An 18,148-nucleotide genomic window follows, 5' to 3' on the forward strand; every position below is an offset into this window, starting at 1 on the left:
TATGTAATTTCTGTTTGTGGGTCCTTGCTGTGTGAAAATCAGCCGCCTCATCACCTAAAATATCTCACTGACTAATTTTGAAAAGTACTTGATTGGAGGCAAAGTGTTTTGTAACATTGCATGGTTGTGAAAGGCATTATATAAATGCATATTCTTTATTTCTAAAATCGAGCTGTCACATTGGGAATCCCAAGTTTGCTAAACTGATTTCAACACAGAGGTGGAAACAGAAAATGTGTCAAAAATATCCATTTTAAATTTGTTTTCATATCATTTGCAATATCTTATCGCAAGCATTTGACAACACATTAAAAAAAATAGCTTCCTTTGACTGCTTTTCTGGGATTTCCCTTAATACTTGACCTGATAAATCATATTTTCTCCCATAAATAAAATCAGTAACTTCCTCTGTGTTTGACTTGCTATGATGAGGAGATGCTAGTGTTGGACTGGGGTGGACACCAGGTTAAAGTCCAACAAGTTTATTTGGTATCATGAGCTTTCGGAGCACTGTTCCTTGTTGTGAGACTTCTTACTTTGATCAGCTAGATATGAATATGTGTAAAAAGTGGATAAACACATTGAAGCTTTCAAGCTTAATGGAATTGTTAAATGGAACTGTCAAGCTACTCGGAAATTTGAATCTGCTGCACTTAAAACATCTGAAACAATTGACTGCAGTTTAAAAAACAAATGGCGCTTGTCATTTCACTCTCTCTGTTGACCTAAGCCTGAGGGTTAGCATTACAGATTCAGTGCTGCATGACTGATTTCACAACCTGTCATTATCACAGTGGGGTGCCGGTTAGGTTGCAATTGATCACCAGTTCCTGTGCTTATGAAGTCTTTGAAGTGGGACTATGAATACAAATGTTTGTTGTCATAAGGGGAGTACTTGGGGGAATGAATTATACTGAATAGGGTCTTATCAATAAGACTTATTTTAAATAGTGAAATCATCAAAAGACAATAAAGAACAATACTTAATCTTAGCATGAGTCTGGAGGTCTTCCCACACTGGATATGGAGGCTGTAAGGGAAAAGACTGGTAGATGTGAGGACAGATTGGCATGAGTTGGCACTAAGTTGGCTCAGGGGCTTGAGGGACCATGGGGATGGGTGGAGGGGCATGGGTTGGCATGAAAGGTATGAGGGACCATGGGGATGTGGGTGAGGGGGCATACATTGACATGGGGAGTGTATGGGTGTGGTGAGGGGTTGAAGATTGGAGGGCTGTCATTTGTTTCATTCATTTTTTCTATCTTCACAAAGTGCCGGAGTGCTTGAAAACATAACAGGACAATTGAACAAGATGTAACTTTGAATTCAACACTAGAAGACTGTGTTCTAGGATCATTTTTATATAATGCAATAAAAAGGGCTAAATACCTGGAACTCCAGCTTTTATTTTTTAACTACTGAAATGGCAAGAGTTTTATTGGTATTGAACAATTTTACAGGAGAATGCTAAATTTTGCAACATTCTCAGCTGGAAGAAAATCGATGCTTGCAAAGTGGTAGCGGTGGTATACTCATGATGTTCTTTCTGAATTTATAAGAACAATATACATCACTGACACAGTTCCTACCTTTTTCAGTTTTGAAATTCCACTGTGTGCTCTAATTGACGCCAAGAGTGCAGAATGTTCATTTTCTGGTGCAGCAGATAAAGATTTTTTCTGGTTACCATTTATCAAGGTATCAGAAGTCTGGCAAAAGTAAGGCACAGAAAACATTTATCAGAGGTGACATATTGCAGTAGCTAGATTTATCATGAAAAACATCTTTGTATCAGAACTATACGACCAAATGGAGATTTATACCTTTCTAAGCCGTTCTTTATTTTGTCCTGATTGGATGGCTTCCATTAGAGAACTGTGTAAACACTCATCTTTCTGTATTGGCTTCTGAATGATGGGCTTGAATTTTTTCACAGGCCCAAACATGTTGGTATTCGGTTTGATGTTGAAGCAATTTGTATGAAAAGAAGGTGAAGGTTCTGACTGTACTGCAAATACTGTTTCAGTAGCTGAAGAGACTGCAGGCATTGTTGGCAGATTTGAGGCAGACAAATTATGTGCGTTGCGATCACTCTGTTCCACAGCAGTCACATGATTTTTAACAGAATCTGAGAATGCAGTTAAAGAAGAAGTGCCTGTAAAGGTCATGGATGAGTTAATTGATTGATCACTTGGGGCACTGGAATTCACATCTTTCACAAAAGGTGAAGGCAATGTACTTTGCCAAATCTGCCTCTTTGCAGTGGGACATTGCTTGTTAGTAGGAGAGGTCTCCTTTATGATTACCTGGGAAAGTTGTGTTTGGGAAGTAACCTCATTAAAGGAGCTTGTTTGATTTGACACCTCTTTAATTAACCAATTCGGCTTTGGAACAGATTTAGCTGCTTTACGTTCAATGATTTTTCCAATGTTTTCTGTGCTGCAGTTGGAGGGGAGTGTAAACTCTGCATTCAGTTGGCCTTCTATGGATTTCTGTTGTGAGGGCTTAAGAGAAGACTCCTCATCAGCAGATCGGAATTTATGTTTATCCTCAAACTTACTCTCAAATTCAGTGTTACTCTGAGCATTAGGTTCATTGCAGGCTGTAGTTTTTGTTGACTGCATGCCTGTGTAACGGCAAATAGCTGAGGCAACATATTGGCTTGATGTTCTTCTGCAGGGCTTGACAAAATTACTCTTTGCTTTGGGATGGGTATTTTCTGGTATGCTTGCATTTTTTATATTCAGTGGCTTTTTTTCAATGGTTTGCAAGTTGGTCTTAAGTGGCTTGCTACTTGCAGCTGTAGTCTGTGCAATAACTTCAAATTTGGGGGATATATTGGTCAACTGCTTTGCTGCCTCTTGTAGCTGCAATCTACCAGCTGTGCAGTCCGTTGTATTTATTGCCATATTTGTAACTGAGTTGGCACAATGCAAATTATCCTTATCCATACTTTTCACATTCCAGAATGCCTTTGCTTTTCCTAAAAGTGATTCTTTATCACTGACTGCACTGTTTGCTGAACTCTCTTTGCTTTTTCTTTCACTGATCTTTGTATGTATTAAATTGCCCAGATCATCAATCTTAATTGCACCTGTGTTTAATGACAACCTTTCTCTTCCCTTTGACTTCACGACCGGTTTTGGTGGAATAACTGTGAAAGTTTTCATGCCTATTTTTGGAAGACACTCATTGGTAATTTTATTGGCAGTGTTTAGCCACCTGTCTGATGAATGTTTACATTCTGGAGTACACTTTGCTGCTGAACAATCCTCAGCTTGCGTCAGATGTCCTGCTTGGACGTTCTTCAGTATTTCCACACAGTTCCTGGCTTCCGATGTTACTGGCTCGACTTCCACAGGTGCAATATTGTGTACTTCCTTCCTACCATTCCCTTTAACCTGCATACCATATTTCAGTTCAGTTGCAGGCAAAATCATTTCAAATTTGTTCTCTCCTGACTTGATCTCATCCTGGACATTTTTAATCTCTCCTTGTAAACCTTCTATTGATTTTTTAATAGGCTCTTGCTGGATGTCTGTACAGCTGGCAATACTTGCAGGATAGAATGCACCAAATGAAACATCAGCTAGTGACTGCTCATGAATGCTGCTTACGAAAGTTCCAGTTACTGTTTTTGAGTTTGTTTGCCAATTCCTATCTGTGTCATGAATTTCTGTTACTTTTGCAGGCTTGGGTACTTTTTCCAGTAATGTGTTCTCTTCAGTTTCCTCATGGCAAGTCGACGATACTTCATCAATGATTGTCACTGGGACAGATTCCTGCTCATCAGTAGTTCTGCCAAACACTCTGGAAGATTTCTTGAAGGCCAATTCTTGCCGAGCTGCAAAAGAAAAATAACCAAAAGCCAATGACAAGTCTTTAAAAAGTTCCTGGTTGCAAACAGCACAGTACAAACAAAGGTTGCTTAATGTTACCCTCCCCACTCCCCCCACCCTCCTAATTTCAGAAATAATACACTATGCTGCATTTTCATCATGCAAATCGCTTTAAAACTCTTTAATTTACAAAATGCTTCAAAATGACTGACATTTCATTGGTAGAGAAGATTTGGTATAAATCCAGTTAATCTAGGGTATTACACGAATGGGAGAGAGCATTTAGAATTAGCCAAGAAGAGCTCTAAAATTCATACTCAACTTGTAGCTTGTCTTCGTCAGAGCTTTTATGTTGCTTCAGCAAAACGTGAAATCTAATTACGAAAATGAAACTAAACCTGTACTTACCAAAAAGCTGAATACTGCAGATGGTGGAAATGTGGGATGGATTTTTCCCAAAGAAATTCTAAGGGCTCGATCTGACCAGCCATTCACATCCTGCTGCTGCTGCAAGTAAGGATGGAGGATTTGGCGTTCAGCCAAATCTCCATTCACTGCAAACTACAACTGTGACACTACATTCTGCACTATCTCCTTTCCTTCTCTATAAACAGTATGTTTTGTCTGTAGAGTGTGCAAGAAACAATACTTTTCACCGTCTACTGATACATGTGACAATAATAAATCAAATCAAAGCAGGGACCAGAGAATCACCCTGGTGTGAGTCCTCCACAACCAAACCCTTTGCTGAGCTCCTTGCTGACCTCAGGTGGGCGGAGGAATGTTTGGGGAAGGTGGGGTGGGATGCTTGGACCGGGTTGGACCTGCACCACTAAGTAGTCAGGTTGTGGGTTTGGGCCTGCATGGGGAAGGTATTGGGTTGAGTGAGCAATTGGGCGGGAGGAGGAAGACAGGGTGCTGGAGGCACGGTTGGATCGGGGGAAAGGGGATTCCTTTGAAGTTGGGGGGGAGGAGGAATCCCATGGCGGGGGTCAAGGGCTGGGAAAAACTGTGGGAGGGGGTTGGTCGGGCAGGATGCAGGTTGTGTCTGGGTGTTCACAATAGTTATCCAGAGGTTAGATGAGGTTTAAATTCTTCTAACTTTTTCTGAGTAACTATTGGTGCAACTCTGTTGGAATCATCAGAAATTTGCGATCAAAGTCACATTTTTCAGACAGTTCTCGTCGCATGGCAATTGCCCAGAGAAAGTTTGCAGTTCTTGGCAATTGTGAATTTTTGAAATTACCTACACAGAGGGTTGTGGATAATCCATCATTGTTTGTATTTAAGGCTGACTAGATTTTGGTCTTCCGCAAAATCAAAGAATTTGGGAGTGGCAGAAAATTGGAGTTTAAGTTGAAAATCACCCCTGATTAATTTGAATGGTCAAGCAGGTTTGATGTGCTGATGGTTTATGTCAGCTCCTATTCTTACGTTGTCCAGTTCTACAGATCCAGCAGTCTCCCCTCCAACTCACGACCCCCAACCCTCCCTCAGTTCTTCCAAAGTGGTCACTCTTCCTGTGTGACCAAGATAGTAAAGTTAAAGTTTATTTATTAGTCATAAATAAGGTTTACATTAACACTGCAATTAAGTTACTGTGAATTTCCCCTTGTCGCCACAATCCAGTGCCTGTTCAGGTCAATGCACCGAACCAGCAAGTCTTTCAGAATGCGGGAGAAAACTGGAGCACCTGGAGGAAACCCACACAGATGCGGGGAGAACATGCGAACTCCACACAAACAGTGACCCAAGCCGGAAATCCAACACAGGTCCCCTGTGCTGTGCAGCGACAATGCTAACCACTGTGCTACCATGACGCCCTATTTCCTGCAAGATAGTATTGGTAGGTACTTCACTATGGGAAATATAACAGTATCTCATTTGGATCAGATGTTGACAAGCTCTTAGTTTGCATTTGCAGGAGTTACACAGAAGTGAAATATATGACTGACGTTACTGCCTACCCTCCACACCAAGCAAGAGTCAATGGCTCACACTGCTGTGCTTCTCCACTGCTTTATCACTGACATCACAGAATTTCTTGTGTAACTACATCAGTATATTGAAAACAAACTCCAGGGATTTAGAATGCTGATACTGAGCTGCAATCAAAATAGAACCTCTGATTTTGGATATGCAAGTAAATAAAAACTACAAGGTGGATGCATAAACGCTATAGCACCAATTATGCAATGTAATGCACCAATGCAACTGTATAATACAAAACATGAGTGCAAGTATCTTTAATACATGTTGTAACAGGTAGGAATTCTTGTAGAAAAATAAACTCTTACTCATCATTATTTCATGTAAAATGCCCAGCAAAGCTCACATTCTTACCTGCCAGTTCTGTTTGTAATCCTGCCAAGGTTTGATGTATCTCAGTTTCTAAGGAGCTCTCATCTTCCCACTTCCAACTACATCCAGTGTTTATGTCGGTTTCAAATTGAAGGAACACAGTTAAGGATTAGAAACACAGATGTAACTTCTTTAAGTATACAATTGCTTCAGGAGAACAATACAAAAAAATCTTTTGCTTTCAGAGAGCAGCTATTCTTCATTCTGCCATTCATATATCTTCTTGATATATCTTGGGCACGATCTTATCACCCACTCATGCCACTCTCCCACTACAGCAAAGATGAAGATTTTGGTAAGAGGCTAAATCGCCATTCACTGCAGCGGGATGGGAAAATCCCACTGGTGTGAACAGTCAGAAGTTGAGCTTGGACGCATCAACGTTTTTGTCATTTGTCTCTTGTTTTCCACCCAGTCACAAAAGCTCCCTTTTGTTCTTTTTCTTGTTCCGCCCCTTTCCTGCCCCTGCTTTCACTTTCGTGTTACAGCTCTAAGATTTCTTAGTTCTAATGAAAGATTATAAGCCTCAAACATGAACTCTGTTTGTTTCTCCACAGATCATTTATGCCCTACTGAGTACTTGCAACGTTTTATGGTCTTATTTTAAGAAAGGATGTTAATTCAAATACAGTGTCCTAATTCAGATATTTGCAAACCTTTGTTACGTGCATGCTTTTCTCTTGCGCAGTTCTTTCATTGCCCTCAATTATTAAAGTGAGATAGTGGAACTGTTATGCCTAACATAATGGCCTGTAACTTCTGTGGAGTGGCAATCACCAGCAGGCCGCCACTCTAGAGTGTCTTACTCCTGCTCAGCTTGCAAAGCCTCTGTCTGGCCTGACTGTCCTCACTCAGACCGGGTGAGGCAGGAGCACTGAAGCATGCGACCCACTGCATTGGCACGGAGTTAATGGATCACAGAGAGAAAAGACATGAATCCTTCTCATGACACAAGTGGGGATTCAGACCCAGGTGGGGGTTCAGACCCAGACCAATGGTTCAGAATTGGATTGGGAGTGGGGTTGGGATAAGTTGGAATGTTTGAGACCTGGAAGGGCAGAGTCAGAATAAGGAAGAATTGTGGATTGGGGTGGGGAGAAGGGAAGAGAGTCAGGAGTGCGGTAAGGTGTTGGGAGTCGTGCCGGGAGGGAGGTTGGGCAGGCGAGGGGTTGCTCGGTTTGGGGCGGATGAGTGGTGGTGTGGGGACCCTTTTGGGGGCAGTGGGGGGGATTTGGGTTTGCCATGCCATCTCAGTATGGATATTTAAAACAGTTACTCTGGAGTTAGAAGAACTTTTTTTCCCTTCTAATTCTTTCAGGGTAAGTTTCATTTTGAAACTGGCTGAATCATTCAAAGTTAATTCCTTAAATCACCCTGTCAGATGGTTCCCAGTCCAGTGCAATTGTCCGGGGAAAGTTACTCCTTTTGGATAATTTCCACTTCAACCCTTATGTGGGAACTTTGCAAGGGGATTCCCCAGCGCACCTTTGGGATACCTTCCCAATTCTGATGCTGGGAAGCCAGGAAACTATGGACCAATATCTTTTTAAAAATGAACCAAAGCTGTGTATATAATATGAAAAGCGACATGATATTAACTAGATGACCTGCTTTTGTGATATTTATTGAAGTGTAACTATTTGCCAGGACATGGAGTGTAACTCTCTGCTTTTCCACAAAACAATGTTGTCGGATCTTTTACATCCACCTAAGAGCCTGAATATATCTGAACTTCCAACACTGCAACATCTCCTTCATACTTCACTGGAGTGTTACAGTTGACTTTTATGGTCAAGTCCAGGAGTGTATCTTGCACCTACAACTTTGTGACTCAACAGCGAGAGTACTATGAACTAAGCCATAATGCACACTATAGCTAGATACATTTCAGGAGATGCATGTTTTTTTAAAAAAGTTGTTATGTTTTGATTAAAGTGGATTTACTGTAACAAAGTAATAAAGCCAAATTCTGAGTTTTTAGTTTGTAATTACAGTTCAAGTTTGCTAGGATATTTCTTGATAAGGTGGATTAGTGTTTCAAAATTGGGACAGTTGCACTTGTTTTGAAAAGCTCTCTTATCTAATATGGACAGACATGCTTTGGTTGCTCTCCAACAAAAATATAAAAGTGTTTTTGGTCGTTAGTGCATTTAACTATTACAGACCCAAAAGGTAGAGATATTTGACTGTTCAAGTGTTATACAAATGGTTGCCTTGTTACTCAACAGGTGTTTCAAATTCTGCATGATATCAATATTATACTAATTATTATTATTATTACAATATTATACTAATAATGGATGTAATAGAATACTATTGGTGAAATATTTGTGATCCTGCGAATCCATCACCGTGAGCTTAACTGAAGGTTACAAGGAAATCCAATTAATACATCATTTACTGTTTGTCATACATAAAATGAAAACTAGGCAACACCTTTCCTGCATTTAATTCTCTTCTGCCAAGTCTGGACTTAATGGAATACCAAACATAGCTAATAAGAAAAAATGTTGTTCTAGCTCTGTGGAGTGAATTTAGGCTGAGCCATTTTATGTTGCAATGTGTATAAAAGGCTTTGACAAGGAAATTCATACCTATTTGTGTAGTTCCCAGCAGAATTTGATTCCTCTTCAGAAGACTGTTCATTACTCCATGCTGAATATTCTTCAGTGCCACTCACCTTATTCGAGGCACTTGGGAACTCTTTCGTAGCAATTTTGTTTCTCAAATTGAAGCTGCCAATGAGGGTGGCTGGGGAGGGTACATCACTTTGGGAGTTTACAGTCTCAGAGTCATCAGCGTTCAACAGTTCATCCTCTGATATTGCAGTGTATTCTGAGAAACTTTGATGAAAACTGTCACTACCTCTTAATGATGCAGTCTCTTCTCTATCTCCAGGTTCTGTTTGCATTACATCATCATCAACTCCACTACCTTGTTCTGATCGCAGCCCTGCTGATATAGAATCCAGGACAGAAGATTAAAAAAAAAGTAATACAATTAAAATACTTAGTTTAGAAAGTGTATTAAATGATAAGTTTTACTAATCACTTGATTAACTATTGAATATAAGCACTGTAAACATGGGAAAAACTCATTCCGCACAGTTTAGTTTTACTGATTATACAAAGCAGCATAATTATAGCATTTACCTAATAAATTACTGGTGTTTAGACATTAAGCAAACTATTTCTAGAACAAGTTATTAAATTTATTGTATTTTGAAGTATAGCCAAGATAAACATCAACATTTATGACAGAACATATAAAATATTACTTGAGAAATAACAAATATATATATGAATGTATGTAAGAAGGTAAAAATCTTCAAAGGTATTCAGCTTTGGTTGTAGTTTTTTTCCTTTCACAGACAAGAAGGTTTTGCTCCAATTAAAGCTTTGGAATCGGTAATGAACATTTAAGGGATATAATGGTCATAATAATTTCATCATGTTTTCTGCAGTGCAGAAAATTGGCTAATATTGTCAAAAGTTTCAAAAATGAGTGATGTGAACAAATTTACTTAAATATCTAATATTTTGTCCCTACATAATGAATGCATGTGTTTTGGTGCAACTCTTTTTCATTAATTAACAACAATAATCAAATAATTATACATCAAACGTTAACATGCTTGAATTGCACAACAGACTGCAATAAGAGAAAAGCAGCAAAATGAAGTGATTAGTTAAAATTGATTAAAACGTTGTGTAAAAAGAGGGGGATCACAGCATGAATGATATTTATGTAAAAGTTTAATATAAAATTAGAAGTTTGTTTCTTTTATTGGTTTGTATCATGTGTGCTATAAGAATTCACTTGTATCCATTCATCAGCAACGTGCAGCTGCCGACTCGAAGGAACCAACCAACTAAAGTAACACTCGATTTTTTGGGACCGTTTTCTCAATAAAAATTTGAGGTGCAGATTTTGCATGAGAAGTACTTTCCAAGTGGTTTACATGCGTGCTTGATTTGAGGCCACACAGCATCCTGTATATTGACTGGCTATCTAAATTATTCCACTGATTGGCCAGCTGCCTTGAACTCTATCTATCATATGAATGGGTGTAGCATGGCGAGGTCCAGTCTGTCGCAGTTGGAAGATTACACTGTTTAGTACTGAACCCCAGAGCGAGTGGGTGAGTTCAGCAGATTGTTCAATCACGGTTGTGCCTCCTCCGGGAGCACAGTGATTTGGGTTATCCACAATCACCATGTTAGCAGACCATCAGATCAAGCAGTTCTCATAGGACAATCAGGTCAACATCAGGGCTTTCCTGGACAGTGTCTCTTACCTGCTGCCTTTTGAAATCAGTGTGTGAAGGGGTCATGGGAGGAGAGGGGGTGGGTGGGCGGAGGAGGAAGCAGGGGAGTGGGGCAGAAAATGTGCTTTGATCCCTGAGAATCTAAGGTCAATTTTTACATGGGAAACGTGAAAAATCAACAATCAACTGTTATATGAGATTGATGTTTACAGAGACGTATATGGTAATAAAATGGAAATATTGACATAGATTTTCCAGCCTTCTCATTGGCTGGATTTTCTGGTCCTGGTGAAGAAGACATCCCGTGATAGATCCCTGGGTGTTGAGCTGGTAAGTCATGCAAAACACCATTGGCATTGGTGCGGCAGGAAGATCTTTGCGGTAGTCGGAAAAGTGCACCCATTCACTTCTTCTTACTGCAGCAAAAATGCATTATGGGGAGCTAAATATTCCAGGCTGTTCAATTTTTAGAAAGGAACAGTAAATTGGGAAAATAGATGTAAGCCAATATTGATAAATTCACAGAGAGCTAAATTGGATAGCTCCAAAATCAGGCACAGGATCCTAATGCTCGAATAACTGCATCTATTCACTGATCTAGATTCAATGCAAACTTCATGTTGCTTGCTGATTACAATAATTTGGATTTACATTCCAGTGCTGAATGTATAGTTGAATGGTTACACACCTTAGCAGGTGAAACAAGTTCATATAAGGCTAGTAGTTCCAAAAATCAGTCTGCATATTGAGATAATTATTTTTAATTATTTTTGTGGGATTTGGACTAGCTAGGCCAGCATTTATCGCCTTTCCTAATTTCCCTTGAAAAGATGGTGGTAAGCTGCCTTCTTGGACTGCTAAAGTGCTGTTAGGGAGTGTGCTCCAGGACTTTTATCCAACAACAGTGAAGCAATGGCAATATAATTCCAAGTCAAGATGATGTATGGCTTTTAGGGGACTTGCAGATGGTGGTGTCTGCTGCCCTTTTCCTGTTCAGTGGTAGAGATCACGGGATTGGAAAGAGCTATTGAAGGAACCTTGGCAAGTTGCTGCAGTGCATCTTGTAAATGGTACACTACGGTGCTCCATTGGTGGAAGGAGTAAATTTTAAAGATGATAGATGAGAGGATGATCAAGTGGGCTGCTTTGTTCTTGGATGATGTCGAGCTTCTTGAGTGTTACTGGAGCTGCACTCATCTAAGCAAGTGCAAGGTATTCTGTCACACTCCTGACCTATACTTTGTAGATGGTGGACAGGCTTTGGGGAGTCAAGAGGTGAGTTACTTGCTGTTGAATACTCAGCATCTGATTTGCTCTTATAGTCATTGTAGTCTAGTTCAGTAAAATTTCTGGTCAATGTCTATGGTGCAGGTTTCAGCAACAGTAATGCCATTGAATGTTAAGTGGAAATGGTTAGATTCTCCCTTGATGGACATGGTCTTTGTCCAGCATTTTGTGTGGCGTGAATGTTACTTACCACTTGCTTTGGCGAGTTTGGAGAATACCCAATCTCTAACCTGCTCTTGTAGCCACAGTGGTTTTATGACTCGTTCAGTAAAGCTTCTGGTCAATGGTAACTCAAAGATGCTGATGATGGGTGATTCAGTGATGGTAATGCCACAATGACACAAAGATAAGTGGAAAAGCAAATTGTGCAGAGGGTGTGGAAAGTCTGCAGAGGGATTAGCTAAGCTGAGCGAGTGGGCAAGGACCTGGCAGATGGAGTATAATGTTAGCAAGTGTGAGGTTATCCACTTTGGCAGGAATAATAGTAGGAGGGATTACTATTTAAAGGGCGAAAAGCTGCAGCATGCTACGGTGCAGAGGGACCTGGGGGTACTTGTGCACAAGTCGCAAAAACCCAGTCTGCAGGTGCAGCAGGTGATCAGGAAGGCGAATGGGATGCCGACCTTTATAGCGAGGGGGATAGAATGTAAAAGCAGGGAGGTCTTGCTGCAACTGTACAGGGCACTGGTGAGGCCACAGCTGGAGTACTGTGTGAAGTTTTGGTTGCTGCACTTGCACAAGGATATTTTGGCCTTGGAAGGAGTGCAGAGGAGGTTCACTAGGCTGATACCGGAGATGAGGGGGTTGAACTATGAAGAGAGGCTGAATAGACTGGGTTTGTACTCGTTGGAGTTTAGAAGGATGAGGGGGGATCTTATAGTGATGTATAAGATAATGAAGGGGATGGATAGGGTAGAGGTAGAGAGATTCTTCCTGCTCAGAAAGGACTGCAGGACTAGAGGGCACAGCCTCAAGATAAGGGGGGGGGGTGCAGTTTAGAACGGAGTTGAGGAGGAACTTCTTCACTCAAAGGGTAGTGAATCTCTGGAATTCTCTGCCCGTTGAAGTGGTGGAGGCTACTTCACTAAATATATTTAAGACGCGGGTAGATAGGTTTTTGGTAGGCAAGGGAATTAAGGGTTATGGGGAGAAAGCGGGAAAGTGGAACTGAGCCACTTCAGATCAGCCATGATCTTATTGAATGGCGGGGCAGGCTCGAAGGGCTAAATGGCCTACTCTTGATCCTATTTCTTATGTTCTTGTGTTCTTATCAATGAGAGTCAAGGGGAAATGGTTGGATTCTCTCTGATTGGAGATGGTCATTGCCTGGCACTTGTGTAGTGTAGATGTTACTTGCCATTTATCACTCAAGCCTGAATATTGTCCAGGTCTTGTTACATTAAGACTTGAAGTGCTTCAGTATCTGAGGAGTTGCACTTGGTGCTGAAAACAAATGTATGGTGCTTTCTGGTTGTAGCAGGATCTGGAATTGGTTAGGAAGAAATAAAGACTAGGAAGAACCACAAAAGCCATGCACAAACCGGAAAATATTTTACAGGGTTCCTTAATGTTGCACAGGAGGCCTTGGTGTAGAAGAATTGAAGGAGAAGTGAGGTTCTCTTTCCTTGGGTGGCCAAAAAGCTCTCCAGACAGATACTGAGAAGGCAGTGGGAGCAGAAAGTTGTTGTGATTAATGCCAACAATCTGAAACTTGGACGCAGTGCTGGAAGAAGTTTAATGACCTCCAATGAGTAGTCAAGGTCAGTGAAGTCAATGCTACACACCATATCCCTACCAACTGCACAACTACATGCCAACTAACCAAACAGGCGCTAAGTAGGTAATTTGGCTCCTCAATATTGATCCACCCATTCAATTACATTATGGCTGATCTGTTTGAGTTTCAAATCCCACTTACCCAGATTACCTTTGATTTCCTTACTTAACCAGAATTTACCTGCCTCTGCCTTAAAAATATTCGGTGATCCTGCTTCCACTGCCTTCTAAGGCAGCGCTCCAAAGTCATACAACCTTCTGAAAGGAACAAAATCCTTCTCATCTCTGTCCTAAAAGGACAGTGCCTTGCACATTGCTTCATTCACCACTCCCTTCGCTTGCCTACTGATAATATATATCAATCATAATTTAAACAACCTCAGATTCATAGCTTCACATCACCATTACATGGATAGCACTGCTGCAAGCTGCACTCTCACCATGCTTGCACACAGCCAGCTATTCAACTGCGGCAGGCACATTAACCAAACATTGCATTCATTCACTGATACACTTCTCTTGATCTTATCAGACAAAATGGTACATTCTAGATTAAAGCAGGAGCTAATAGGCAGCACAGGCAAATACCAAGAAGAACCACTTACTGAGCCAGTGGCACAGGAGGCTGAGGGCTTAGATGAAGAAGAGACTGATGAGGAAAAAAAACACTGTCACTTGATCTGATCCCCAGCCACCTGCTCAAATACTGACACAGCAAATATTTTACAGGGTAGCACAGAGGCAGGAGTTGCATATGGTGAGTCACCAGGCACAAGTGACCTGCAGCTAAGACAGTGAGAAAAGATCATGCATGTGTCAGCTCCCTGGAAAGTGTGGTCACACGTGCATGCTGTTGCAGAGATTTGAGCAGAGGACTTCAGTGGGGTGGTGTACAAGAAAAGGCAGATGGACATACACACAAAATACTTGATGCATTTATTGACCTGCCAGAAAGTCAGTTGTGTGCTGAGAGTGCCTGAGAGTGCCTTAACTGCGCAGGTCTTTGTGCAGAGCATAGTGCTCATGTTTTCCTTCATGGAAATGCTAACCAACTCCATGATAGTACTCACAGAGCTGACAATGGTGCAACATCTAACGACTGATGTTGTTATTTTCATTATAGCAGAAACCGCTCATGGTTTGAGTGCTGCAGTAGAACTTTAAACTGAGCTCATGCAATCTCAGTTTGTTGCCACAGAAGCTCAGACTGCTGCCATCATTGCTGCAGATACAAGTGCTCAAAAGCACTTTGGCAATGTGTTCTCCAGCAGATTACTCCTGAGACACACTTCAGGGAAGCAGTACTAGCTGCGTGAAGTAGGAACCTGGTGACCTTCCTCAGGATGACAGCATTTGTCCTTCCAGCACTGCCACTCAGCTAGTACCACTGCTGTCTCCTGTCAGTCAGCCAGTCAGACCTATGCTGCAGAAGATACCGATGAGACTAGACAGGCGGGTGGAATGGGTGGACAGGTAGCAGATGATATTTAATGCCAAGAGCTGAGAGGAGATACACTTTGCTTGAAGAAATGAGAAGTGACAATTTAAAGGGTATAATTCTAAAGAGACCTGGAGCCTTATATTTACACAAATTGTTGAAGGTCAGGACAGCATGAGAATGTGGTTAAAAAGGCAAATGGGGTTTTGGGCTTTGTAAATAGATGTACAAAAGTAAGGAAGTTATGATGAACCCTTATAAAACACTGGTTTGGTCTTAACTGGAATGCTGTGTTCAATTCTGGGCACCACATTTAGGAAGGATCTGAAGGCATTGGACAGGGTACAGTAGAAATTCACAAGAATGGCTTTAGAGATAAAGAATTTCAATTCCATGGATAGAAAGGATCATTCTCCTGAGAGAAGAGAGGGTGTTCAAGGTCATGGGTTCTAGGCAAAGTAAACAGAAATCGTTCCAGTTGGCAGAAGATTAAAGAACCAGAAGACACTGATGTATGTTGATCATCAGAAGAATCAAAGGTGATATGATGAAAAAGTTTTTATGCAGTGAGTTGTTAGGATCTGAATGAGATGATGGTGGAGGCAAATTCAATTGGGGCTTTCAAAACGGAATTGGATAAGCAACTGAAGCAGAAGTATTGTTGGATTATGGGAAAAGAACAGCAGAATGGGATTAGTTAAATTGTTCTTGCAAAGAGCTGGTATGAGATGAATGGATGGGTGGTTACATGCACCTGGCGAAGTGGGGTGGGGGTGGGGGGGGTGAGGGGTGATGGGGAGCAGGGGTGGCTACATGCACATGGGGTGTGAGCTGTAACCATTCTAGCATTCAGTGAGCCAGGTTTAAAACAGATGGCCCTCATAACCAGCAGCCACCCTCTGGCTTGGTGATTGAGAGATTGCTAGAACAACTGACTGGTACAGGATGAGAGCATGGAGAGTGCTTCCAGGGTAACAGACATTTGCTCGGCATGATGTGCTGAGTATGACTGTACACTAACCAAACATTAGCAGTGGCTATAGAAGGTGGCATATTTCAGTGAGGAAGTCCTTACTGAAACACCGACATCTCACATTTCTTTCTTTGGTGAGGTTCATGCAGGATAATTGCTCCCTGCACAAGTATTTTCTCCTGCTCCCTTTTCGTCTTTTGGAAGCTTGGTCTATGCTAATTCTCCAATTCATGCTGCATTGCAAAAGGAATACATATTAGTGGAACCATGTCCAAGAGCAACTTTATTTTTCATTCACGCTCAGGATGTGGTCATCACTGGTAAGGCCAGCAATTGTTGCTTAATCTGTAACTACCTTTGAAAACATGGTAGTAAACCACCTTGTGAGTATGAAAGGATGGTTTTCTAGATTACTTCAGACAGTAGTTAAGAGTTAAATCCCATATCTGGGAGTCTAGAGTCAGACTCCCAGATGTGTTTCAAAAAAGATTCCAAAAGGGAATAAGATGGATTTTTATAATGACTCAGTAGTTTTATGGTCATTTTTCCCAATTTATTTGATTAAATTTCTAGTAGCTTTGGACCTTTAGCCTAAGCCTCTGGATTTTTAGTCCAGTAAAATAAAATGACCACAGCACTACTACCCCTCTCCCCCCAGCTTATGCAGAAGCCTTAAGTCAAAAAAAGGTCCTTATCGTTGACACTGTGGCTAGCATTGCTGCCTCACAGTGCTAGGAACTCAGGTTCAATTTCAGCCTTGCTGGATGAAGTTTATTTTTATTAGTGTCACAAATAAGCGTACATTAACACTGCAGTAAAGTTACTGTGAAAATCCTCTAGCCGTCACACACCGACGCCTGTCCGGCTATGCTGAGGGAGAATTTAGCATGGCCAATGCACCTAACCAGCAATTCTAAATTGCCCCTTCGTGTCAGGGAGACTAGCTAGGATAAATGCATGGGGTCATATAGGGCCTGGGTGGGATTGTGGTCAGTGCAGCCCCGATGGGTCAAATGACCTCCTTTTGCACTACAAAATTCTATGATTCTTTCAGACTGTGGGAGGAAACCAGAGCACCTGGAAGAAACCCATGCAGACATGGGGAGAACGAGCAGTCTCCACACAGTGACCCAAGCCAGGAATCGAATTTGGTCTCTGGCACTGTGAGGCAGCTAACCACTGTGGTGCCCCGTGTGGGTTTCCTCTGGGTGCTCTGGTTTCTTTTCATAGTCCAAAGATGTGTGGGTTAGGTGGATTGGCCATGGTAAAGTAAATTGCCGCCTAGTGTCAGGGGAATTAGCAGGGCGGATATGTGGGGTTACTGGGATAGGTCCTGCATGGGAATGTTGCTGGCATAGGCTCGATGGACCAAATGGCCTCCTTCTGCATTGTAGGGATTCTATGATTCTATGAAAACCAGCCTCACCACTCTGTAGACTTTGTAACTTGAACCAACTATAGAAAGTCCCACAGAGAATCGTAGCAACAGCCAGAAAATAAAATCAGGCCAACAACTAATCTGCAAATATTTAATGCTCCCTTTGGCTAGCGTTGCTGTGGCATCTTATCTATCCTTATTGTTGCTGAACGAGGGCTCCGCTGTGTGAAGTTAAGGGAGGATGTTAATTGAAACTTTGAGCTCCAAGGATGCATCACTGGCATCAAATCAACACTGATTGATATCATATTCCTCTTCCTCTGCATACTTTTGGTGACTATTCACTGCATAGGTGGCTGTGCCGCAGACACAGCAGATTTCGCAACCCTAAGGCTGCAAACATGACCAGTTTCTTGCTTTCTCTTCAGACATCCCTAATGGTTACAGGATCCATTTGTCAAAAGATTAACCTGATGGGTAGTCTCAAATAAAATTACCAGTGGCATTTCACTGACATCATCAAAGTCCAATCTAAATGCTTAAAGCAGAAGCCTACAATCTTCCAGTGGTTGACCCATCCATCTGCTCAAAACAAATTAAAATAATATCTTGTGGTGTGGGCAGGATGTTGACTTAATGTTAAATATAGTGTTAAAGTCAGGCCTTTGATCTGTAACCACACTGTTAACAAAATTCTATCAAATGAGTTACTGATGGAAGTCTGACATCATCCAAACCACATTTGTGCCAGTAACTGGACTGAATAGCCCCATTACTAAGAAGTGATGGTTTATTGAGATTGCGGTGGAGTTTCGAACAGGAAATTCAG

At 41.4% G+C, this 18,148-nt stretch overlaps 1 protein-coding gene across 2 annotated transcripts in view; it reads right to left on the bottom strand.

Moving 5' to 3' along the window:
* Nucleotides 1-18,148, bottom strand: part of cobl (cordon-bleu WH2 repeat protein) — a 346,895-nt gene that overhangs the window by 28,302 nt on the left and 300,445 nt on the right. For both annotated transcript variants that reach the window (XM_080209130.1, XM_080209137.1), the window contains exons 9-12: nt 8,795-9,155; nt 6,183-6,259; nt 1,824-3,844; nt 1,590-1,709 (exon numbers count right to left, since the gene is read on the bottom strand). In XM_080209130.1, the coding sequence (XP_080065256.1) occupies nt 1,590-1,709; nt 1,824-3,844; nt 6,183-6,259; nt 8,795-9,155 (2,579 nt within the window). The remainder of the gene's footprint in view (nt 1-1,589; nt 1,710-1,823; nt 3,845-6,182; nt 6,260-8,794; nt 9,156-18,148) is intronic.

Source organism: Carcharhinus amblyrhynchos, chromosome 2 (assembly GCF_965287045.1).
Source record: "Carcharhinus amblyrhynchos chromosome 2, sCarAmb.v2.hapA, whole genome shotgun sequence".
Lineage (NCBI taxonomy): Eukaryota > Metazoa > Chordata > Chondrichthyes > Carcharhiniformes > Carcharhinidae > Carcharhinus > Carcharhinus amblyrhynchos.